A 19,071-nucleotide genomic window follows, 5' to 3' on the forward strand; every position below is an offset into this window, starting at 1 on the left:
TGTTCTCAAAGTTTCACTGAAGAAAAATGTCTCAAGCAGAATGTGACTGATGTTTTAAGTTTTTGTTTTTGTTTTTTTTGCCTTTTCTTTGAATTTATCCTTCCAAACTGATCCTTTATGTAATCTATTTTTCAAAGGGGAAACACAATATCATGCATTTCTAATGTGAAACGTGTGCCTCTGTTCTTTTTGTTTCTATGTGACATAAATTAGTATGCCTCATATGAACTCTTATTGATGCCCTCTAATTATGGGTTTGAAGCAGACAAAGGGAAATTAGTTTACAACAGTGATTTTGATGGTGCTTTAAATCTAATTGAATATTTTATAATTGGTATTTAATCGCGGGAAGTCTTTGAAAACGATCGCATTTCTTCTCAATGAATTATTAACCTCCAGGGGCCTTCCACGGGGGCGCCAGCAGCCAACAATCCCAACGGTGCCTCGGGACAAGAGAAAACTTTTTTCAATGTGACGTCAAGACAGCCGCGCCTCTCCATGCTGTGCATAAAGTTTACCACTTTACGGCCTTGTGAAATCGGAAGTTGAAGGATTTCGACATAATATGTTGGTATCATTTCACAGTGTCGCAACATTGGCATTTGTATTGTTCCAAAAACACCCAGAAACGTCTCTGCTGCTCATTGGGAATGACGTGGTAGCTTTAAGAAACAATTGATACTGTTAACGCACAGTTCTGCTCGTTTATCCAAGGCTTAAAAAAAAACATACTGTCAAATAAAAAGCTTTTGTGAAACACATTTAACCCTGCAAAAACACAGTTCGCGCCTCGTTTGTCGTGCTCTTATTTTGAAGACCTCTAACCGGAAAACTAGAGCCGTGCTACGTGCGTCTGATGGCCGTACCAGTCAGTCAAACAGCGGTGAGGCTGCTGGGTAGAAGAAAGTGGACCTTAATAGATCCTAGAATCGGCTCCATCAACCGAATTATCTCCTCGAGTGGGCGTAAACCACGAGGAGGACCTAACTTCTTCCAGGTAGGTGTGAAATTCAGACTTTTGTCTTTGAAGTTTTTACTTTCCCCCCGCTACTCAGGCGGCTGTGGCTATCCCGCTAACGTGAGTGCCGCTGTGGGGGCTAACATTAAAGTGAAGTTTCTCTTCGATAAGTTTACGCAAGTGCGACGGCGTATGAGACAGGAAATGAGTACCTCGTTAACAAATAGTAGGATGTCGACAGTTTTTGAGTCGCCTGTTAAAGCGGTCCGAAAATAACACGTCTGCGTGTGGAACCCACAGACGACAAACTACAATGTCTTGGCTGTTTCGGTCTGTCAAGTGCAAGTATTCATGCTAAGAATGCTAAGCTACCCCTTTGGTCGTGTTTTAGAAAATGCTGACGACGTTAAGCCAGACTCTGGACTGTTTTTGTATCATTACACGGGACGTATAGCTGCCGTGTTCTTCACATTTTCTTCCCACAGCAGCTGTTGAGCCTTTCGCAGGCAGTGTCTCGGAATGATAAAGGGCGGGGCAGGTTTCGCAAGTCAAGATAAGCCCCCCCACCCCCAAGTCTCTGACTGTCATGTCATCGGACATTGAATGCTTCCATCATTGCTGTTAAGGCTGTGACGATACCATGCATTTCTTTCCATAGAAACGCTGTGCTTGTGCCATTGGGCCTCTTGGCTGTCTGGTCGGTTTCGTTTTAGGGGTTGCTCGATTGCTTTTCCTCAGTTTGCGCAGTGGCTGCCGGATGCCAAGTTCAGCCCTCCGTCATGCTATACGTCTAACGTCCAAACCATATGTTTTGGAAGACATTTTCAGTCACATCCAAGTCAACACGAGGTGATACATCACGTGAAACCAATAAGTATCTGGCGCGCGATTAACACAATTCTACCCATCATGAATCACTGGAATGTATCAGTCATACATTAGTGTTGGTGGCTGATGTAGTGACTGTTTGTATCCGTGGTGTGTTGTCAGGCTAGATCACTTGTGAAAGGCTCTTGCTTCCCCTTTTCGACTTGGGGATGAGATTATTCTCACACTTGTCAGCCGGTTGATTTTTTTTAGAGGATTTGTTTTTAGTTCACAAATCGCGTCTTTTGGAGGCGACACAGTTTATTATTTAAAGTGTCCCATTGTTGTGTTTGATACTAGAACGCCTGTTAAATACGTACAGGACAATGAGTTCCAGCAGAGCTAAATGCGTGTGCCTTCTGACTCGACACGATCCAAGACAGCTTAAAACTATAAGTAGATTATGTGAGAAATTGTAAAGCACGTTTTAAACGGTTAATGGGTTCATATATGTCACCATGACACATTGGTTGCATTTAGTTTAGGTCAAGATTTCTCAAGGTTCAGCTGTTTGAGAACCTAAATAAAATATGTTCTGATGTTCTGATCTACCGCAGCAACAGTTTGATTGTCGCTTATTGAGCTGTTTTAAAAAAGAAAACAACTATATGAATAATTTGTAGTTGCCACCGCTACGTCCAATGTAACCTCCAATGATCGACTTTTTGTCAGAAAATCCAATGTACCTTAACCAGACACCGCGGTCAGAGAATGTGATCAGCTGATGAACCAAAACAGAGACTTGCTGTGAATTTCTGTTGCTGTTCTGTTTATGGGCTGTGCGGTTCAGAGCAGCTGAATGGCGAAATTTCAAACGCCTGCGTAAACTTTCACATTCCTCTGAGATGGATTCTTGTCGCCGTGAGAGAGTTTTCCAGTAGGGCAGTAGGCAGTAGGCATTGTTTGCATAGCAGAATGCGTTCATGCCACTTTCCTGAAAAGTCTGCCTTTTTAAATACATCACATGAGACACGGCTCGGTGTGCGGGACCCGGGGCTTCCACAGGAAAAAGGGCCTGCCGGACGGTTACGTCAGGGTCTCCCTTTCCCTGACATTTCATCACGAATTTCCCTCCATTATTGTTCCCTCACTGTGCCGATGGCATGTCCAGTGGAAAATACCTGAACATGTGGAACAAATGCCATTGTTTCTCCTTCAGCGCAGCGGACGGGTTACGTTCAGTGCGCCCGGCGTTAACCCGCTGTTGCTGGAGCGATGGTTTCAGCGATCATTGTTTTGGAGCCTTTTTGTCCACGGTGTTAACGTCCGCCGCGGTGCCGTCTGAAGCTGGAGAGGTGGGTGGAAGTACTGGGCAAAGTCGTTCTTTGAGGCGACCACATTTCTGTGAGGTCGGCAGTTCCGCGCAGCTGTGGAGCTCACACGAGGAACGAGGGCAGAGGGGACCGACTGACAGCGAGAGAAAATCAAGGTTACGACCCGCCATCGCCATGGAAACTCGTGACCTTCGACTCAAGATTGGGCCGTAGTTGTTATTTCTTTTCCCCCTGCTTCTTCTTACCCAGCTTGGATTTAGCAACGTCCCGCTGTGAAAACGCAATATTGGAGGGATGGATCAGCTCAGCTGCGGCCTGTGGCTCTCAAGTATTGCAGGAGTTTTAGGCAACAAAGGAAGGAAATGGAAAAAGACCCTCCAAAAATACATCCTGTCGAATAAGCAATTTTCGTACGCTTAAGACATCAAGGCGCTGCATTGTACGCCAACACAGAGGTCGTTACGTAATTATGCTTTCCTTAAAACACAATGATGATGATTATGAGTCACAGTCACAGTTTATACGAGCAGTAGTGAACATTCTAACATTCAATTCCCTTTGGGATTTTCCTTTCTTTAAACAATAAATTGGTCTTGCTCATATCACAGGACACTTTGAAGCATGCTGCCATATTCTTAAGGTTAAACCTTTGCAGTCATTTGCTGCTGCATTTAACAATATATTAACTGTGTGGGAAGGAAAGACACCCTTGTTGCTTAAGCAAAGTAGGATTAAATTACCCCCCCCAAAAAAAAGCAATAGTAAGAAACAACTTGGATCAGTTTATCTTCCGTACACATGACAGTAATCTGAAGATGTCCTTCTCTGCTGATAAGCTCCACTCTGCTTGGCTTCAGCCTCAGGACAGGTATGCAGGTGCCTGTCAGCTGTCTGTGCACTCATCCCTCCAGTTTGTGTTGTCGCCTGTTCCTCTGATCCGTCTATGACGCAACGTCTCTGTGATGACAGCCGGAGCACTTTGAGGAGCATAAACATGAGGACAGGCACTTTGCCGGTGGCTTGTGGGAAAGACTGCTTGGTGCTTGTGTTTTTCATGTTGAGTAAACTCCATCGTCTCCTCTGATCTATTTATGTTCTTAATCTCTGACTTGTTTTCGCCTCCCCGCGCTGACGTTTAAATGTCGTCTCGTGTGTTTGTCGCTTAAACACAACTCGGGTGCTTTTTTTGTGATACCGCAAGCTTTTAATAAAACATGCTTTTATGAACCGTCATCTAGTGAGTGGCCAATACTAAGATGTGGACCACAGATGTGTCATGTCAAGATCTTCAGCAACCCTGACCCGACCGGGCATAAAAAAAAAGTGCAATTTTGTGTATCTGCATTTGCAGGAACTCGCCAGTTTTTGTCTGAGCATTCATTGCATCGTTAGATTGCCAAATGTTCTCCAGCAGGGGGGAGAGATTGCGTCGACTTCAGACCTTGACTGAGTCAACAGCATTGTGTGCAGTCGGGGGTCAGACCAGGTTCAATTGTTCGGTGTGGTTGCCCTCGTCCTATAGAGTGAAGGGTGAGCAGACAGTGGTTCCTGTTGGCTGAGATTACATCACGTCCACGGAGAACATGTTTGTGATGAAAGAATTCTGTGATCCTAGTCGTGAAACCGCCCTGTGGAAATCTCTCTCTGTCTCTCTCTCTGTCTGTCTGTCTGTCTGTCTGTCTCTGTCTCTCTCTCTCTGTCTCTCTCTCTCTGTCTCTCTGTCTGTCTGTCTGTCTCTCTCTCTCTGTTTTTTTAATCTCACCAAAGCTGCTCCAAGACGAAGAGCGTATTTTATCCCGCTGGATGGGCCGCCGTGCTCAGCAGAACCTGATGTCGTGTTGCCATGTTTAGAGGAGATATTTGTGGCTCGTTTGTCCCCTGTGCGTCCCTCAGCAGGCTGCAGCGCCTAATGATGAGTGTGGACAGCTGGGAGGGAAATGCAGAAAGGGCAACGGGACAGTGTCAGGCTTGATAACATTATGCTTTTAATCTATTGTGTTTTTTGGGTGTGAATCTCACTGTTAATCACATCAATTCTAATCCCTACGAGGGTTCACAGAGAAGACGAGTGGGATGATTGAAAATGACTGTTTTGAATCTCAGCACTGATAAGTGCATTAATAACGTGAAGCTGTTTTAGTGAAATATTTAGTCACGATTATTGTCGTGATTGGAACTCTTACAGCAGGTTACAAATGTTTCGTTTAGGTTACGCAGGTTACGAAGCTGTTTGAGGAAGTTGAGTAAAACGTGACATGTGGTTGTCGCTAGAAGTGATTGCAGAAGCCGTGTGTGTGTGTGTGTGTGTGTGTGTGTGTGTGTGTGTGTGTGTGTGTGTGTGTGTGTGTGTGTGTGTGTGTGTGTGTGTGTGTGTGTGTGTGTGTGTGTGTGTGTGTTGGACTGACCTGATTGTAAATTACAAACGCAGCCAAAGGGCAGATTGTTCCCCCAGCGAGCCGTGGCCACAATACAGCTCTCTGTCCCTGTCCTGGCCGGAGGGCACGGGCCACTGACCATTGCATTGAGCAATACACACACACGCTAAAACCCTCATGCCGTCTCATTCAGCTGAATGAGACCTTGTGTGTTCACACACACTTGGCACTCAAGTGCATCCTGTGTGATTCTGCAACAAGTGGGCGCTTTAAACTGCAGACTAGAAGGGCATTGCATTGATATTTCTGATGTCCGGATCAGTGAAACTGACTGGGACTGATTTGTGTGTAAGAAATATAAATGTAGGTTACACACAAGATTATATTTTTGTTGTTTAACCTGATTAAGCCACTTATTTAATACAATTTTATGACGCAACACTGAGCCTGAACAATCTCAAATAGCATTCGCCACTGTGTGTGTGTGTGTGTGTGTGTGTCATGTAAAGTTAAATGTAATCTTCAGCAGACTCTTGATTCGGCATTTTGGGAATAATTTCATCCAAACTGTGCGAGCCGCGCTTGCACCCAGAGAGCAGATTGCCGGCCGACTGATGGAGAAAAGGAAGTCGGGGCCAAAGGCGCGGAACAGAGGAAGGGAGCTGGCGCGAGGGATAAAGAGAGAGACTGTCTGCAGGGGCTGCCGAGTTTGAAATGATGGACGCGAGGGGGAGACGCGGGTGGTGGCCGCCAACACAGGAGGCGCTGTGGCATCCGTCGGAAGCAGAGGAAGCTGCGCGCTGCGCGCTTTTTGACAGCGAGTCAAACCGACTGGGCGTCCCGCCGGGAGGCCACTGTGGTTTCATTGTCATGTGTTTAGGTTAAAGACATGGGGAGCACGTACACACACAGAGACCACACACGCACCTGCTGGCTGAATTATGGAACCAGATCACACGCGTTCTCACCACCTCTTCCACGCCTCTCTTGATCACTTCTCAGATCTGGATATTTTCTGACTGGCTGACACCTGTGGCCTGTGAATAGACAGTGAGTGCTCGGAGGATGGTTTTAGACTCGGTCGTCACATCACGTGCCCGTTGAATCGCACAGTTAAAGAGAACAACGATGGGAAATGTGGATTTAGAAACCAGTTTTTCGTGTTGAGACTCTACATTCTCCATTCAAAGAAAGTAATATTGGCCAAATGTGCTCGGTTAACACAACTTTGAAACTTCTCTCCTTCATCAAACTAATAACTCCTCATGCTACAGCACACAGAGTGGAACTCAGGGCAGCAGCAGCACCATGTCGGGCTCCTGCGACGGCTCCATGGTCGACATCTCCAGCGACAGCTTCTGGGAGGTCAGAGATCCTCGAGCATCCAGGGCTCCCAAAAATATCCCTCAGTGAGCGTCTTAAACATTTTAATCTTTCGCTCTCTCTCTCTCTGTTTTCTGGTTGCCAGGTCGGGAACTACAAGCGGGCGGTGAAGCGGGTTGACGACGGCAACCGGCTGTGTAACGACCTCATGAACTGCATCCACGAGCGGGCGCGCATCGAAAAGTCCTACGCGCAGCAGCTGACGGAATGGGGGAAGCGCTGGCGGCAGCTCGTTGAGAAAGGTGCTGTATCTAACACCCAATCCATTCCATCCCAGTAGCCATGGAAGCCAGGCCTCCTCAGGGTCTGACCAGTCCCCCGCTCCTCTCTCCCCAGGCCCTCAGTATGGCACGCTGGAGCACGCCTGGCTGGCCCTGTCCACCGAGGCGGAGAAGGTGAGCGAGCTCCACATGGAGGTGAAGGCGGCGCTGATGGGGGAGGACTACGAGAAGCTGAAGAACTGGCAGAGGGAGGCCTACCACAAGCAGATGATCGGCGGCTTCAAAGAGACCAAAGAGGCCGACGACGGCTTCCGCAAGGCCCAGAAGCCCTGGGCCAAAAAACTCAAAGAGGTTGGTTCAGCGGGCTTTGTTTCAAGCCTGTTGCTTTCTATCTGTGACAAACCAGCAGCTACAAAACAAGCCAGCTCACGATTAATGACTCCGCGTTGGCACTCAATGATATAATACACTCCATTCTTTGTGCAGCAGTGTGCATGTGAGAGCATCAGAGGGAGCATTTGCATGCCCTGGGCCTGCTTCCCCGTGGTTGTGTCTGAGGGTGGCGTCACCAGGAGGTGGTGACACCCACACCCCGGTCGCTCAGCAGAGACCGAGCCGCTCTGCTTTCCATGATTTATTGAACCAGCAGAGGGCAGGAAGGAAATGAGGCTAATTAACTGGGCGAGAAAACAGGTTAGTGACATAGCTGACGTGGGCAGTAAGTCAATAATAGACATGTGCTCGCCAAATCTGGAGCCGCGTTTGACTCGTAGTCTCGAGTCTCGAGCGCTGCTCTCTACACTTATAGACACGGGGACACTTTGAGTGCTGGTCATCTAAAATGACTGTGACAGGTGTTAGGTTTTTACTTTTCCCCGCAGAGGGGATGGGGGGACTTTGTGTTTTATTCTTGTACGTCTTCTTATGATCTAGTTCCTCGTGTGATTCATTTTCTGGAGAAATGAGTCATATTAAGTGGAAGAGTTTGCTTCCTCAAAGCCTGTAGGAGTTGAAATGTCACAAGAGGAGTGGTTCGTTCGGGTTGTCATCATTCAAACGTGGCTATTTCTGTGCTGCCCCCTTGTATGCGACTCGCTCGTGATTCATTCGTCCCCGGCTTTTGTTTGTCTGGAGCCTCACTGGGACTTTTCCCCAAGAATGGCAAACGGGTTACATTTCTTCCTCCCGCCTTGCACAGTTGTCAAACATGTGGAGTTGCAAAAACACCAAGAGTCTCCGAGACTTCTCCTCCTCCCTGATTGCCTCCCACACACCGTCCTACCAAACCCAGTCACCGCTGCCTGTGTTTGATGTCTTTTAAATTGATTGCATTCACAGATGGAGGGAATGAAGAAGTCTTACCACTCCGCCTGCAAGGAGGAGAAGCTGGCGGCCAGCCGGGAGACCAACAGCAAACTGGAGAGCAGCAACCCAGAAGCCCAGAAGAAGCTCCAGGAGAAGCTGGAGAAGTGTCAGCAGGAGGTGCAGAAGGTAGGACTTTTTCCATAGTGGGAGAGGGGAAAAGATACTAATAGGTGGAAATATGATAGGTCATCCTGTTCTCCTAGTGGGTTTGTTAATATGCATTTATGTGTGTAACTGTACCACTGTTTTCCCCCAGACTAAAGAGCGCTACGAGAAGTCTTTGGAAGAGCTGGACAAGTTGACCCCTCAGTACATGGAGAACATGGAGCAGGTGTTTGAGCAGTGGCAGCAGTTTGAAGACAAGCGAATCTGCTTCTTTAAAGAGCTGCTGCTGGAGGTCAAACAGCACCTGGACCTCTCGACCAATCACAAGTCAGTTTGCAGGACGACTTTAAACGAATAACCATCCATCGCGGGCATTGTCAATATTGCAGCCACTTTATTTATGGGCCACGTTGCCTTGTCAGATTTCAGACCATCTACCACACGCTCGAAGACACAGTTTCTGCTGCCGATGCTGAAGAAGATCTGAAATTGTTCCGGTCAACTCAAGGCCCTGGCATGGCAATGAACTGGCCACAGTTTGAGGTAAATGGAGATTTGAGAATGAGGATTTGTTGAACTGAAGGGGAGCAATAGGAATTAACCATTCATAGTGCCATTTATTTCATTTGATACATTTCACAACAGGAATTAGACTAAAAATGTTCAATTTGTGACTCTTGTTTTCTTTTGTTCAGACAAATAAGTGTCAGTTCTATACTTATTTGTCTGAACAAAAGAAAGTAAGAGTAATTTCACAACAGGCTTTAATTGCCCACTAAAACAAGCACAGAAGTGAAGCGATGCTGAACTGAATGCTTCTCCAATCCCAACATGGAGAGCAGATTTTGCTGCATTACAGAAAAAAACTGCCAAAGCTTTTTGCAACGCTGCACGCAGCTCGTGCACAGCCTGTAACTCAGGGTGTTTTATGTCGGCGAGCCGTGCAGTTCTGCAGCCGAGGTGAAAGTAAATCTGTCCCCAGCGATGAGAGCGATGGACCTCATGCCGTCTTCTTTGCGCACGGCTCGTAGACGCCGGGGCAGGACGGCGAGGAGATTCTGCATGGGCCTGCACTTCTGTAATTTATCGAGTGTTTCCCCTGCAGCCCCGCAGAAAGAGCTGCATTAACTCGCAATTAACTTCCATGAGCTAACATTGCCTTAGTCTCTAGCTGCGTTTCCATTATAGTTTTTCCGCAAAAATGAAAGCGATATTTCCTAAATTTCGACAAAGTCCAACTGCGTTTTGCAGGCGTTACCATTGAATGGCGTGAAGCGCGTAAGATGTAATTCTCGTCAAATTCCAGGAGTTTGCTGTTCAGAATGGTTGTTATATTTTTCTCTTTGATTACTTGTAAAAAAAATATTCCTTCTCCTCCTCCTCCATACAAACATAACGCGGCATTTTCACTTGAAGTGATCTGGTCACGTGACCCCGTACGTCACGTCTGCTGACGTGTAAATGCGGGGGGAAAAAAGTGTTTCCATGACACTTTTGCAATATAGCTCTATATCAATTTGTCTGGAAAACCACCTCATGAGAGCGTTCAAACCTTTTAGTGATATTTGAGAGGTTTTTCCAAGTTTAGTTGTTTCCATTACCAGTTGTTTTTTTTAAACTGCAATATTGAGGATTTTTTTGCACAATTCTAAGGGTAATGGAAACGCAGCTGGTGTCCACTGCGGCTTTAGAGGTCGTGTGTGCCATCCACATTAATCCTGCTCTACACCTGCTCCTCCTTCACCATCCCCTCCACCCCCCTCCATGTCTGACAGAATTTGGACTGGTCCCATCCTCGCTCCTTTAAGAGAAGGTCCATTAGAGTGAGTGAGTGTGTGGAAAGCGGTTGATCCTCTCTCGAACCCTCAACAGTGCTCTCCCTGCTTTCGTTTTTTGCGTGTGTGTGTGGGTTTGACGTGTGTTTCTGCGACTCGTCCGCGAAAGAAAATACACACTGTGCAGTGCAGACAGCAGGACTGCCTCTGCGCTGCTAGATCATATCAGATTACAACGACTAATATGACTCGACGCACCACTATAAAAACAGCTGACTCATCCCTTCAGCCTCGACCTCCGCCGACCTTCTGCGTCACCGTGGCGTGTGCGAGCCAATCGCCGCGTGTCACATGACCGTGGCTCGGCAACAAGTCTCGCAGGTCAAGAGGGCAAAGCTGGAGAACGTTTGGTCTTTAGATGTTTGAGAGGCCTTACAAATCAAGTCAATGGGGTGCAGTGCGCTCTCTTCCTAAGCCTGGAGGTCACGCTGAGTGTGTCATTTATATCGCAGAGGAACAGCACAGCCGCTGCCTGAATTCAAAACTATTTGCTGAATTAGAATTAGAATTAGAAAGGCAATCTAGCATTTAAAAAAAAAAGTGCCTGTGTGGTTCATCAGCGTCGACGTGCTGTCTGGTATCGGGCCATCTCTCTGTCAACACTCTGCTTTGGGTAGCTTTCTGGTGACTAGGACACCGTGTTTCTCCCCTTCAGGTGACGGATGCTGTACATGTGCATCACGTGCACTAGCAGTCAAAAGTCTGGACACAGCCGATGAATTTAATGTCTTTTCTTTCATTCTCGTGACTATTGACATTGCACTTTCTCACTGAGGGCATCAAAACTACGTATGAACACACATGGAATTATGTAGGAAACAATAAAAGTGTAAAATAACTCAAACACGTTTTATATTTCAATTCTTCAAAATAGTCACCCTTCATGAAAAGCATATTTAGAGTTATTTAAGGTGTCTTTCTTTGCTGCTTAATTACAGATATCTTGCTCATTTATTCAATGTCTTCAGTATCTATCTGCAGTGTGGAAAGTTGTAAAGATAAAAAAAAAAAGAGAAGGTGTGTCCAGGCGTTTGACTGGGAGTGTACATGTACATCTCATTGAAGCAGGCCTCTTGTGTTCTGTGCAAACACACACTCCTCACAGCCACAGCAGCAAAAATCTCTATCACAGCCTGAGAAATGTTTGACACTTACGTTTTTCTCCTGTTGTTTTTCGGACTGTGCTGAAGTGAGTGTTTACTGCCATGCACATGCCTGCGACATTCTCTTCCTCTGCTGTGTGTGAAGGCATGTTTTCAACCAGACAAAACCACCCAGGTGGCTTCACGTCCAAGGTTTCACTCTCTCCTGTGTGTGTGTGTGTGTGTGTGTGTGTGTGTGTGTGTGTGTGTGTGTGTGTGTGTGTGTGTGTGTGTGTGTGTGTGTGTGTGTGTGTGTGTGTGTGTGTGTGTGTGTGTGTGTGTGTGTGTGTGTGTCAGGACTGGTCCATAGACTTGAACCGAACCCTCAGCCGGCGAGAGAAGAAAAGGCCGTCGGACGGCGTCACTCTGATGGGCATCAGTCAAACGGGCTCGGACCAGCCAGTGCAGCCCAGCCAGAGCACCAGCAGGTACTTCCAGACGTCCACCGACGAGACAAACAAACACTTCACACCAGCACCACATCGGCTCCCTCGCAAAATTCCGCTCCGTCCCTCAGAGCGGTGGTGAGACTGCCTCTGAAGGAACGCCTGTAAAACGTTACATAATAGACGTTCTGGGAGTGACGCGTCGCCCGTACGGCCGTTTCCATGGACAAAGTAAACATCTCGTCACAGTTGGTTGGGAAAGAATGTGTGCCTGCGAAACCAGAGTCAGCTGGTACAAAGTTGACTGCTGGCCAAATAAAGTAATGTGGAAACATTACTCAGAGTCACACAGAGACATTCATAGCACTGGTCTTTGCACTGGAAAGCGCCCAACAGCCAGGATTAGATTAGTGGTTAGTCAAACACCTGTGCCGGGACCCAGTCAGCAGCTGCGTTTCCATGACAGCTTGTCGCAAAATAAAAGCCATATTTCTTAAATTTAGACAAAGTACAACTGCGATTTGCAGGTGTTACCACTGAATGGTGTGAAGCGCGTAAGCCGTAATTCTCGTAAAGGCTCGTCCCGCGAGACCCCACTTTGAGGAGGATGTATAAATATGCTTTTCCATGTTTCCTGCCAAGAATGGTTGTTATATTTTTCGCTGTATGGTATTGCGAGCAGAAGACCTAAAAGGATACACTTTTTTATTTCCCCAGAGTTCCCCAACAGACAAGAGACAAATGCTGTCTGTAATGCTTGTTGGCAAACTGAATGTTGTATGACAGGGAACCTTTTTTCTTTTTTTCTTTTTTTCTTTTAAAGCCATGATAAGATAAGAGTCCCAGCAGAGAAAATGTTACTTGGGTGTTGTAGCAACAGCACCAGGGGGACGTGGGAGCTGCTTATGGAAACAACAACAAACAGCTGATTAGGATTTGAGGCTTCATTCACGCATCGCCGTGCATCAGCAAGCCCACACGGCTGAAGTTGTACATTTTGCGCAAAGTAGGTGTACGGAAAAAGGAATGAGTGCATGTAGAGGAGTTGGTAGTGGAATGTCAGGAACGGAAAGCATTTGACCTCTGAACTCTAGAAGTTTGTGTGTGCCTCCCCCCCGCCACACACACGCACCACCGCCGCTGCCGCTGCCATCACCACCAGCAATGAACTGCTTATTGTTTCTTGTTGTTTCCAAATCTGTGAGTGGAGGATTTTTTTTCTAAAATTGATTATGACAGACAATGTAGTTAACAGGTCATTAACTACATTGTGAGGCAGGATATATACACATGTATATGCAGAGGATATAGACATTTATAAAAAAAAAAAAAAAGAAGGGCAGTGTCAAGAAGAAAAAGAAGATGAAGACATTTGATTGGAGGATTTCTGCACACACTCTTGACCAGGGTCTGGATAGTGTCCATCAGGAAATGCGTGGTGGCGAGAAGGTGGCATATCTCTTCAAAACGCTTCGGGTTCACAGATCAAGGTGTGGCTCAGTTTGTTGACTGAAGGCATCCAACGTTACATTGTGCCAGACTCCTCATCCAACAGTGTTTGCTGTCATAACTCCGCTAAGGGCGGCGAGTGGCGTGACTGCGCAAACAGAGGCGTTCACGTCTCCGAGCCTCAGCTTCGGATCCTGGCGGCACGCAGCTGTTCTTGGCGGTGCAACCTTTTCTGACAACGGGGGAATGGAAACCGAGCATTTCCTCCGATACAGGTGGTGGAAGCCAGTCGCAGGTTCTGCTCCCTCCGTGCAACAAACAATTCCAGGAAGCAAACTGCTCTCCTTTGACTCGATGGTAACGGCCTTTCGCCGTGCAGCGTATGAAGTGTCGCGTCCTTTTCAAGCTTTTCTGTGAACTATTGTACACAAAGCCTCTTGGTTTTGGTAGAAGCGCTCGAGGAGGTGGAACTAATGTATATTTATGTGCTCTGTGTTGTGTAGAATACAACTTTGTTCACTGTTCTTACTGCCTTGTTTGTGGTGATGGGACGTTTCAAAACAGTAATTACTGGTTCCACGGTGTTTTTGAGGCGAAGCCACAATTGAGTATTCCAAAAAGAAACCCTCCAACAGGATCCCAAATGTTTTCTCTGAGAGCCGTGTCAAATGTCTTTAACCAAAAAATTTTTTTTTTTTGCCGAGGCTGCTGAAGTTTGACATGGAGGACGTTCAACTTCCCGCAGGATCTTGCTGCCAAACCTGTCGACTGGCCTGTCACTTGCTCCCTCTTGCACGGCAAATGAAATGAAATGCTGAGCTTCAGCGCTTTGCCCTTTGCTAAAGCTGCGTGCTGAGCTGCGATAGGACGCTCTGAAAAAAACCATCGTAAAGTGATGGTTTTTTTCAGATGTTTTTTCTTGCGTCTTAATGGCGAAAGAACGCAGATGTTTGTCAATGAATTAACAACAAGCGACGAATACACAGCTCCTGGAGTTCCATCGCCGTTGGAATGTGTGGATTGTGAAACATTTTTTCCCCCCCTGCAGGTGTTTCAGTGTGTATCTGTGTATGTAGTGTGTGCATGTAAACAACCCATTTCTCACTGTGCCCCTCCCCCCCCCCCCATGTTGTCAGCTTCACTGTGCCCAATAAAACAGCGCCAGCGGGTTCAAATCCCTTTGACGACGACAACAACGACGACGAGGACGAGGAGGAGGAGGAGGAGGAGGGGGTAGAGGAGCCGGCGGCAGAGCAGAGGACCACAGTCAACCACATCAGTGTGAAAAAAGAGGAAATGAAAACGTTGGTGAAAAGGAGTAAAACACTCCGCCCACCCGCAGCCTCCCCAACATCTGATTTTTCTCCTTCTCCCCTGGTTTCAGTGAAGCATTTCTTCTTTCTCTTCATTTACCTCCTCCTTCCTTTCCTAACCTCCTTCGTCCCTCAGGTGGCAGGTGGATGTTGTCGTTGTCGTTGCTGTTGCTGTTGCTGTTATTGTTTGGCTGTGCATGGTCAGCGGAACAGCATCGCACACAAAGCCGGTTCGTGTGTGTCTGTCTGTGTGTGTCCTGCTGCACTGCTAACTGCCGTGTCTCGCAGAACCTTTGAGTCATGCGCGCCGAGGTGCATGAGTTCGCTGTGGGAAACCCAGTGTGTGCGGCTGTCTTACAGTCAGATCTAAATACACCACCAGTCAAAAGTTTGGACACAGCCTATGAATTCAATGTCTTTCATTCTCATGACTATTGACATTGCACTCTGTCACTGAAGGCATCGCAACTACGTATTTACACACATGGAATTATGAGGGCAAACAATGAACATGTAAAATAACTCAAACACGTTTTATATTTAAATTCTTCAAAATAGCCACCTTTCATAATAAGCATACATAGAGTCATTGAACGTGTTTTTCTTTGCTGCATACTTACAGATATCTTGCTCATGCATTTGATGTCTTCAGTATCCATCTGCGGTGTGGAAAGTTGTAAAGTTAAAAAAAAAAAAAAACATTGCATGAGAAGGTGTGTCCAAGCTTTTGACTGTTAGTGTATGCTAAAAAAAATATGATATTGATATCCTGTCATTGAATGGCGAGCTGTATGCTGATAAAATCTTTATGTGAATTGTGGTACAGATTTTTTTTGTCGACGGAATTACTTTTGATGTCTATTCGAATTTCATTAATATTGCTGGAGTTGAGCAGTTGATCTGACAGTAAACCATTTATCATCTGCGTGTGTGGCCTCGGTGTCTTTTAACTTCTTTCACTGGGAGCTCAGTTCTCTCTGTCTAGTGTGCAGCTCCCTCTGGTGGCCGTCCTGGTTAAATGTCCAATCACGCGTTCATGATGATGATTCCGCCCCCGACCTTTTTTTCTTTCTTTTGTCTTGCTAAGCATCTTGTGGCTGAATTTTGCTTTTTGGATATGCGGCCATGTTGTTTTGCTGCATTTAATCACCTGTCACGTCGTTGCCTGAAACGGAATGCTTGCTGTGTTGCACTGATGCTATAAGTTGGCATGTGTTTTTTTTTTTTGTTTGTTTTTTTCACATATTCAGATCTGAAAAGGAGAACGCTTCCAGGACCAATCATGACTTTTCCTCTGTTTTACCATTCATGACTTGTTTCCCCACTTCCCTCAGCTGCTCTTGTCATGCCATCAAGGCTAGAGGAGACATTTCAAAAGTGTTTTGTCTGCTCCAACAGTGCTGGCAGCATGGAGAAGACCCCAGACTGGTCAGATGAAGACACGAGCGGCAACCCTTTCGCCACCAACGGGGAAGGAAATCCATTTGAAGACGAGCCGGCGTCGCCGGCCATATCCGTGCCAGTCAGAGCTCTGTACGACTATGATGGACAAGAGCAGGATGAGCTGACCTTCAAAGCAGGTGCTGCAGACAGTAGTGATTCAAAATGAAACAGGAGCTAAACCTAAAATTTATTCAGTGCAGTTCCTCAAGCCTAATGGGACGGATGACATTTCATTTCTTTTTCAAGCTAAAAAATGTCTTCCAAAAAAGGAAATGTTGATACAGGGCCCTTTTATTTTAGTTTTTTAAAGCTAAGATTTGTGCGTGGTAAATGTATGAAAGAGGATTACAGCCACCAGAGGAGAAAAAAAATTGCAGTTTTCATTTTGAGTTTTAAGCTGAAATTTTGTGAATAAAGTCAAAAATACCGTGAAAAAAATTCAGCGTAAAGAAGTCAAAATTTTGTGAATAAATTAGACATAAAAAAGAAATTTCATGAATAAAGTTGAACTTTTGTAAATAAAGTTCACGCAAGTAAAGTGGAAATTTCGAGATTAATGAAATGGATGGTGGATTAACCCAGTTACCCACAGTTAAAAGTAAACTGCTGAAAACTGGTGTATGCCACAAGGTAATTGGAAACTGGCGAAAACGCAAGACTTGCGCGCAGAGCCTCTTGACCTTTTGACTTACTTCACATTGACATTAATTGCAAAATGTTGGTTTTACTAACAAAATTTTGTCTTTATTACGTCAACTTTATTCTCGAATTTTATTTTTTTTTTCTTTTCTTGTGGCCCTAATCCTCTTCCGTATAAATGAGTAAGAGCAATCAACCGCAATAATCTTTTTCCCCCCCTCCGCAGGAGATGAATTCATAAAAATTGCCGAGGAGGATGAGCAAGGTTGGTGCAAAGGGCGGCTCAAGGATGGACAAGTCGGCCTCTATCCAGCCAATTATGTGGAAGACATCATCCAGTAAAGAATCGTCACTGCCGCAAATTAATTAATGTGAAGAAAGAATAAATTTCTGGCATTTTCTGAAAGGAGGATGCAGCCAAAAATGAGCGGGCTCTGCTTTCATTTTCATGCCTCTTTCTCCCTGTTGCGAGAGACTGGACTGTTGTGGGAGATGGACAGACAAAAGATTTTTTTTTAAGGACGTCTTATGATATTGATGCTCACCACTGATTGACCCTCTTTAGAAACTAAGAAGATGGAAATTACAACTCCAGATAATTTCATTAAAGGAAAAAAAAGTTTAAGATATGTTACTTGGAAGACCATTTATACTGTTACACAAATAAATAGCTTTTAAAGTATGTATGAGAGAAAAATCACCTTTTTTTTTTTTATTTGTGGATTTCTGTATTATTGATACAAAACACTGGGATGAAACATCTGATGAGTCATATTGCAATGTTAAATGCAGCCTTACTAAGGAAGCCACTGTGGATTCATGAAGGGAGGGTGTCCATGCAAGCGTAACCATGAGAAACTCGTCTCTGCATGTTAAGTGTATTTTTAGGGCACGCTGCGCCTTTGTGTAGAGATGTGATTTTTTGCGTTGTTATTGCTTTCCATTGTTCTGTCATTCCCTTCAGGGTCTATATGAACTTATTCACTGTTTATTTCATAAGGAATGATAAAGGTCAATAGAGCACCGTTGGGATGTAGCCCTCTTGTCTCGTAGCTCACGGTGGCCAGCTTCCTCTAGTCACTGCAACTGAATGTATATTCACTGATGGTATTTCCTCACCCATGTTGTTTACTTTTGCTTATTTCTACAAGCACTGAAACCCCATGCCCCCCACTAACCTCGGGAGAAAAAGATATATACATCCTTGCCTTTTGTTGACCGTTGACTGTAATTCTCTATTTGCCATTGCTCATGCAACACTGAAAGACATTTATCTCACGTGGAAAATATTTTTTTAACTCTCTCACTCAAGTCAAATTTAAGGGAGCAGAATTACATTTTTTTGTGAACATCTATAGCAATAAACCCACTCTGGCATAGCATACGTGATTGTAAATAGCCTGAATAAAACAAATTAGAACAAATCACGCATCCAGATCAGATGACATGTAGCTGGAGGCTTATGATTGTTAATTTATGAGACGCCGCAAGTGCTTTTTGTTGTACCATTATTAGAATGCTGTGACTCCGAATCACTTTGTATAGTAATTGAATATTTTATGGCAATTATACCCAAATCTGTTTTGTGTTAGATTTGTAAATATGATTTTTCTCCACGTCATGTCACATTGGGCCGTACTCAAGTTATGTAATCAACCCTTTTTTTTTTTTTGAAGAATTGTTCTCTTTGGAGCAGTGACATATATGGATTTATGTATGTTGCTGAGACAAACACATGTCGTCGTCATATTTCCTTTGGTTGTGTTTTTTTTTTTTTTCAGAAAGCTGACCTGCAGTCTCTTCTCATGAAGCTACAGCGTTGCTTATTGTTAAGATATCGCTGAAATTTGTGATAGCTATGTCATGCGTTCCACTGTGCTGCCAGAATAAAGAATCATTTTTGTTTTTCTTTCTGGTAATTGTTTTTTTGCCATGTTTTCAGGGCATGTTGCTGTCCATAAAAAAAACAGCAGCAGACGACTTGCACAACAAATATTTGTCAATATTGTCCTTCAAGAAAATAAATTAATGGTAAAACAAACATTCTCGCATGTGTTTTCTTACCACTAACGTTAAATAAAATAAAATGAAAAACGGTAATGTTAAACATCTTCGGTTATTTAATAAAGGAAGGTAACTTTACTAAATTATTGATTATAACTATTTAAATTTTACCCCTCAACAAATAACGGCCCACGAGAGAGTAAAATCTCTTGGCTTGTGTGAGTCGAAGTTCACACTCCCAAAAACGTCATTACCCATAAGTCATTGATACAACAACATAACCACGAGCGATCTTCAGCCAATCAAAGGCGG

At 45.1% G+C, this 19,071-nt stretch overlaps 1 protein-coding gene across 7 annotated transcripts; it reads left to right on the plus strand.

The window, feature by feature from the left end:
- The first annotated feature begins 838 nt into the window (after positions 1-838).
- Positions 839-18,796, plus strand: pacsin2 (protein kinase C and casein kinase substrate in neurons 2). 7 transcript variants are annotated; one of them, XM_076030109.1, is made up of 13 exons: positions 843-997; positions 6,477-6,524; positions 6,749-6,839; positions 6,943-7,099; positions 7,194-7,429; positions 8,417-8,569; positions 8,700-8,875; positions 8,971-9,091; positions 10,324-10,371; positions 11,823-11,953; positions 14,497-14,664; positions 16,072-16,253; positions 16,982-18,796. In XM_076030109.1, the coding sequence occupies exons 3-13, from the start codon at positions 6,783-6,785 to the stop codon at positions 17,095-17,097; spliced, it is 1,545 nt and encodes a 514-aa protein (XP_075886224.1). In that variant the 5' UTR covers positions 843-997; positions 6,477-6,524; positions 6,749-6,782; the 3' UTR covers positions 17,098-18,796. The 7 variants fall into 7 exon arrangements, with proteins under 7 accessions (XP_075886223.1, XP_075886224.1, XP_075886221.1 ...); XM_076030110.1 differs by lacking the exon at positions 843-997 and adding an exon at positions 1,140-1,288; XM_076030108.1 differs by lacking the exon at positions 6,477-6,524 and having other exon boundaries at positions 839-997.
- The last annotated feature ends 275 nt before the right edge of the window (positions 18,797-19,071 follow it).

This window comes from Nelusetta ayraudi, unplaced genomic scaffold (assembly GCF_046127955.1).
Source record: "Nelusetta ayraudi isolate G7.1 ecotype Tasmania unplaced genomic scaffold, CSIRO-AGI_Nayr_v1 ptg000027l, whole genome shotgun sequence".
Lineage (NCBI taxonomy): Eukaryota > Metazoa > Chordata > Actinopteri > Tetraodontiformes > Monacanthidae > Nelusetta > Nelusetta ayraudi.

What these genes read in the sequence shown, in the direction of transcription:
- pacsin2 (XM_076030106.1), top strand. An exon ending in GGGCCAAAAAACTCAAAGAG is followed by an intron (nt 7,430 to 8,416) that starts GTTGGTTCAGCG and finishes TTGCATTCACAG; the next exon opens with ATGGAGGGAATGAAGAAGTC. An exon ending in TGAACTGGCCACAGTTTGAG is followed by an intron (nt 9,092 to 10,323) that starts GTAAATGGAGAT and finishes CATGTCTGACAG; the next exon opens with AATTTGGACTGGTCCCATCC.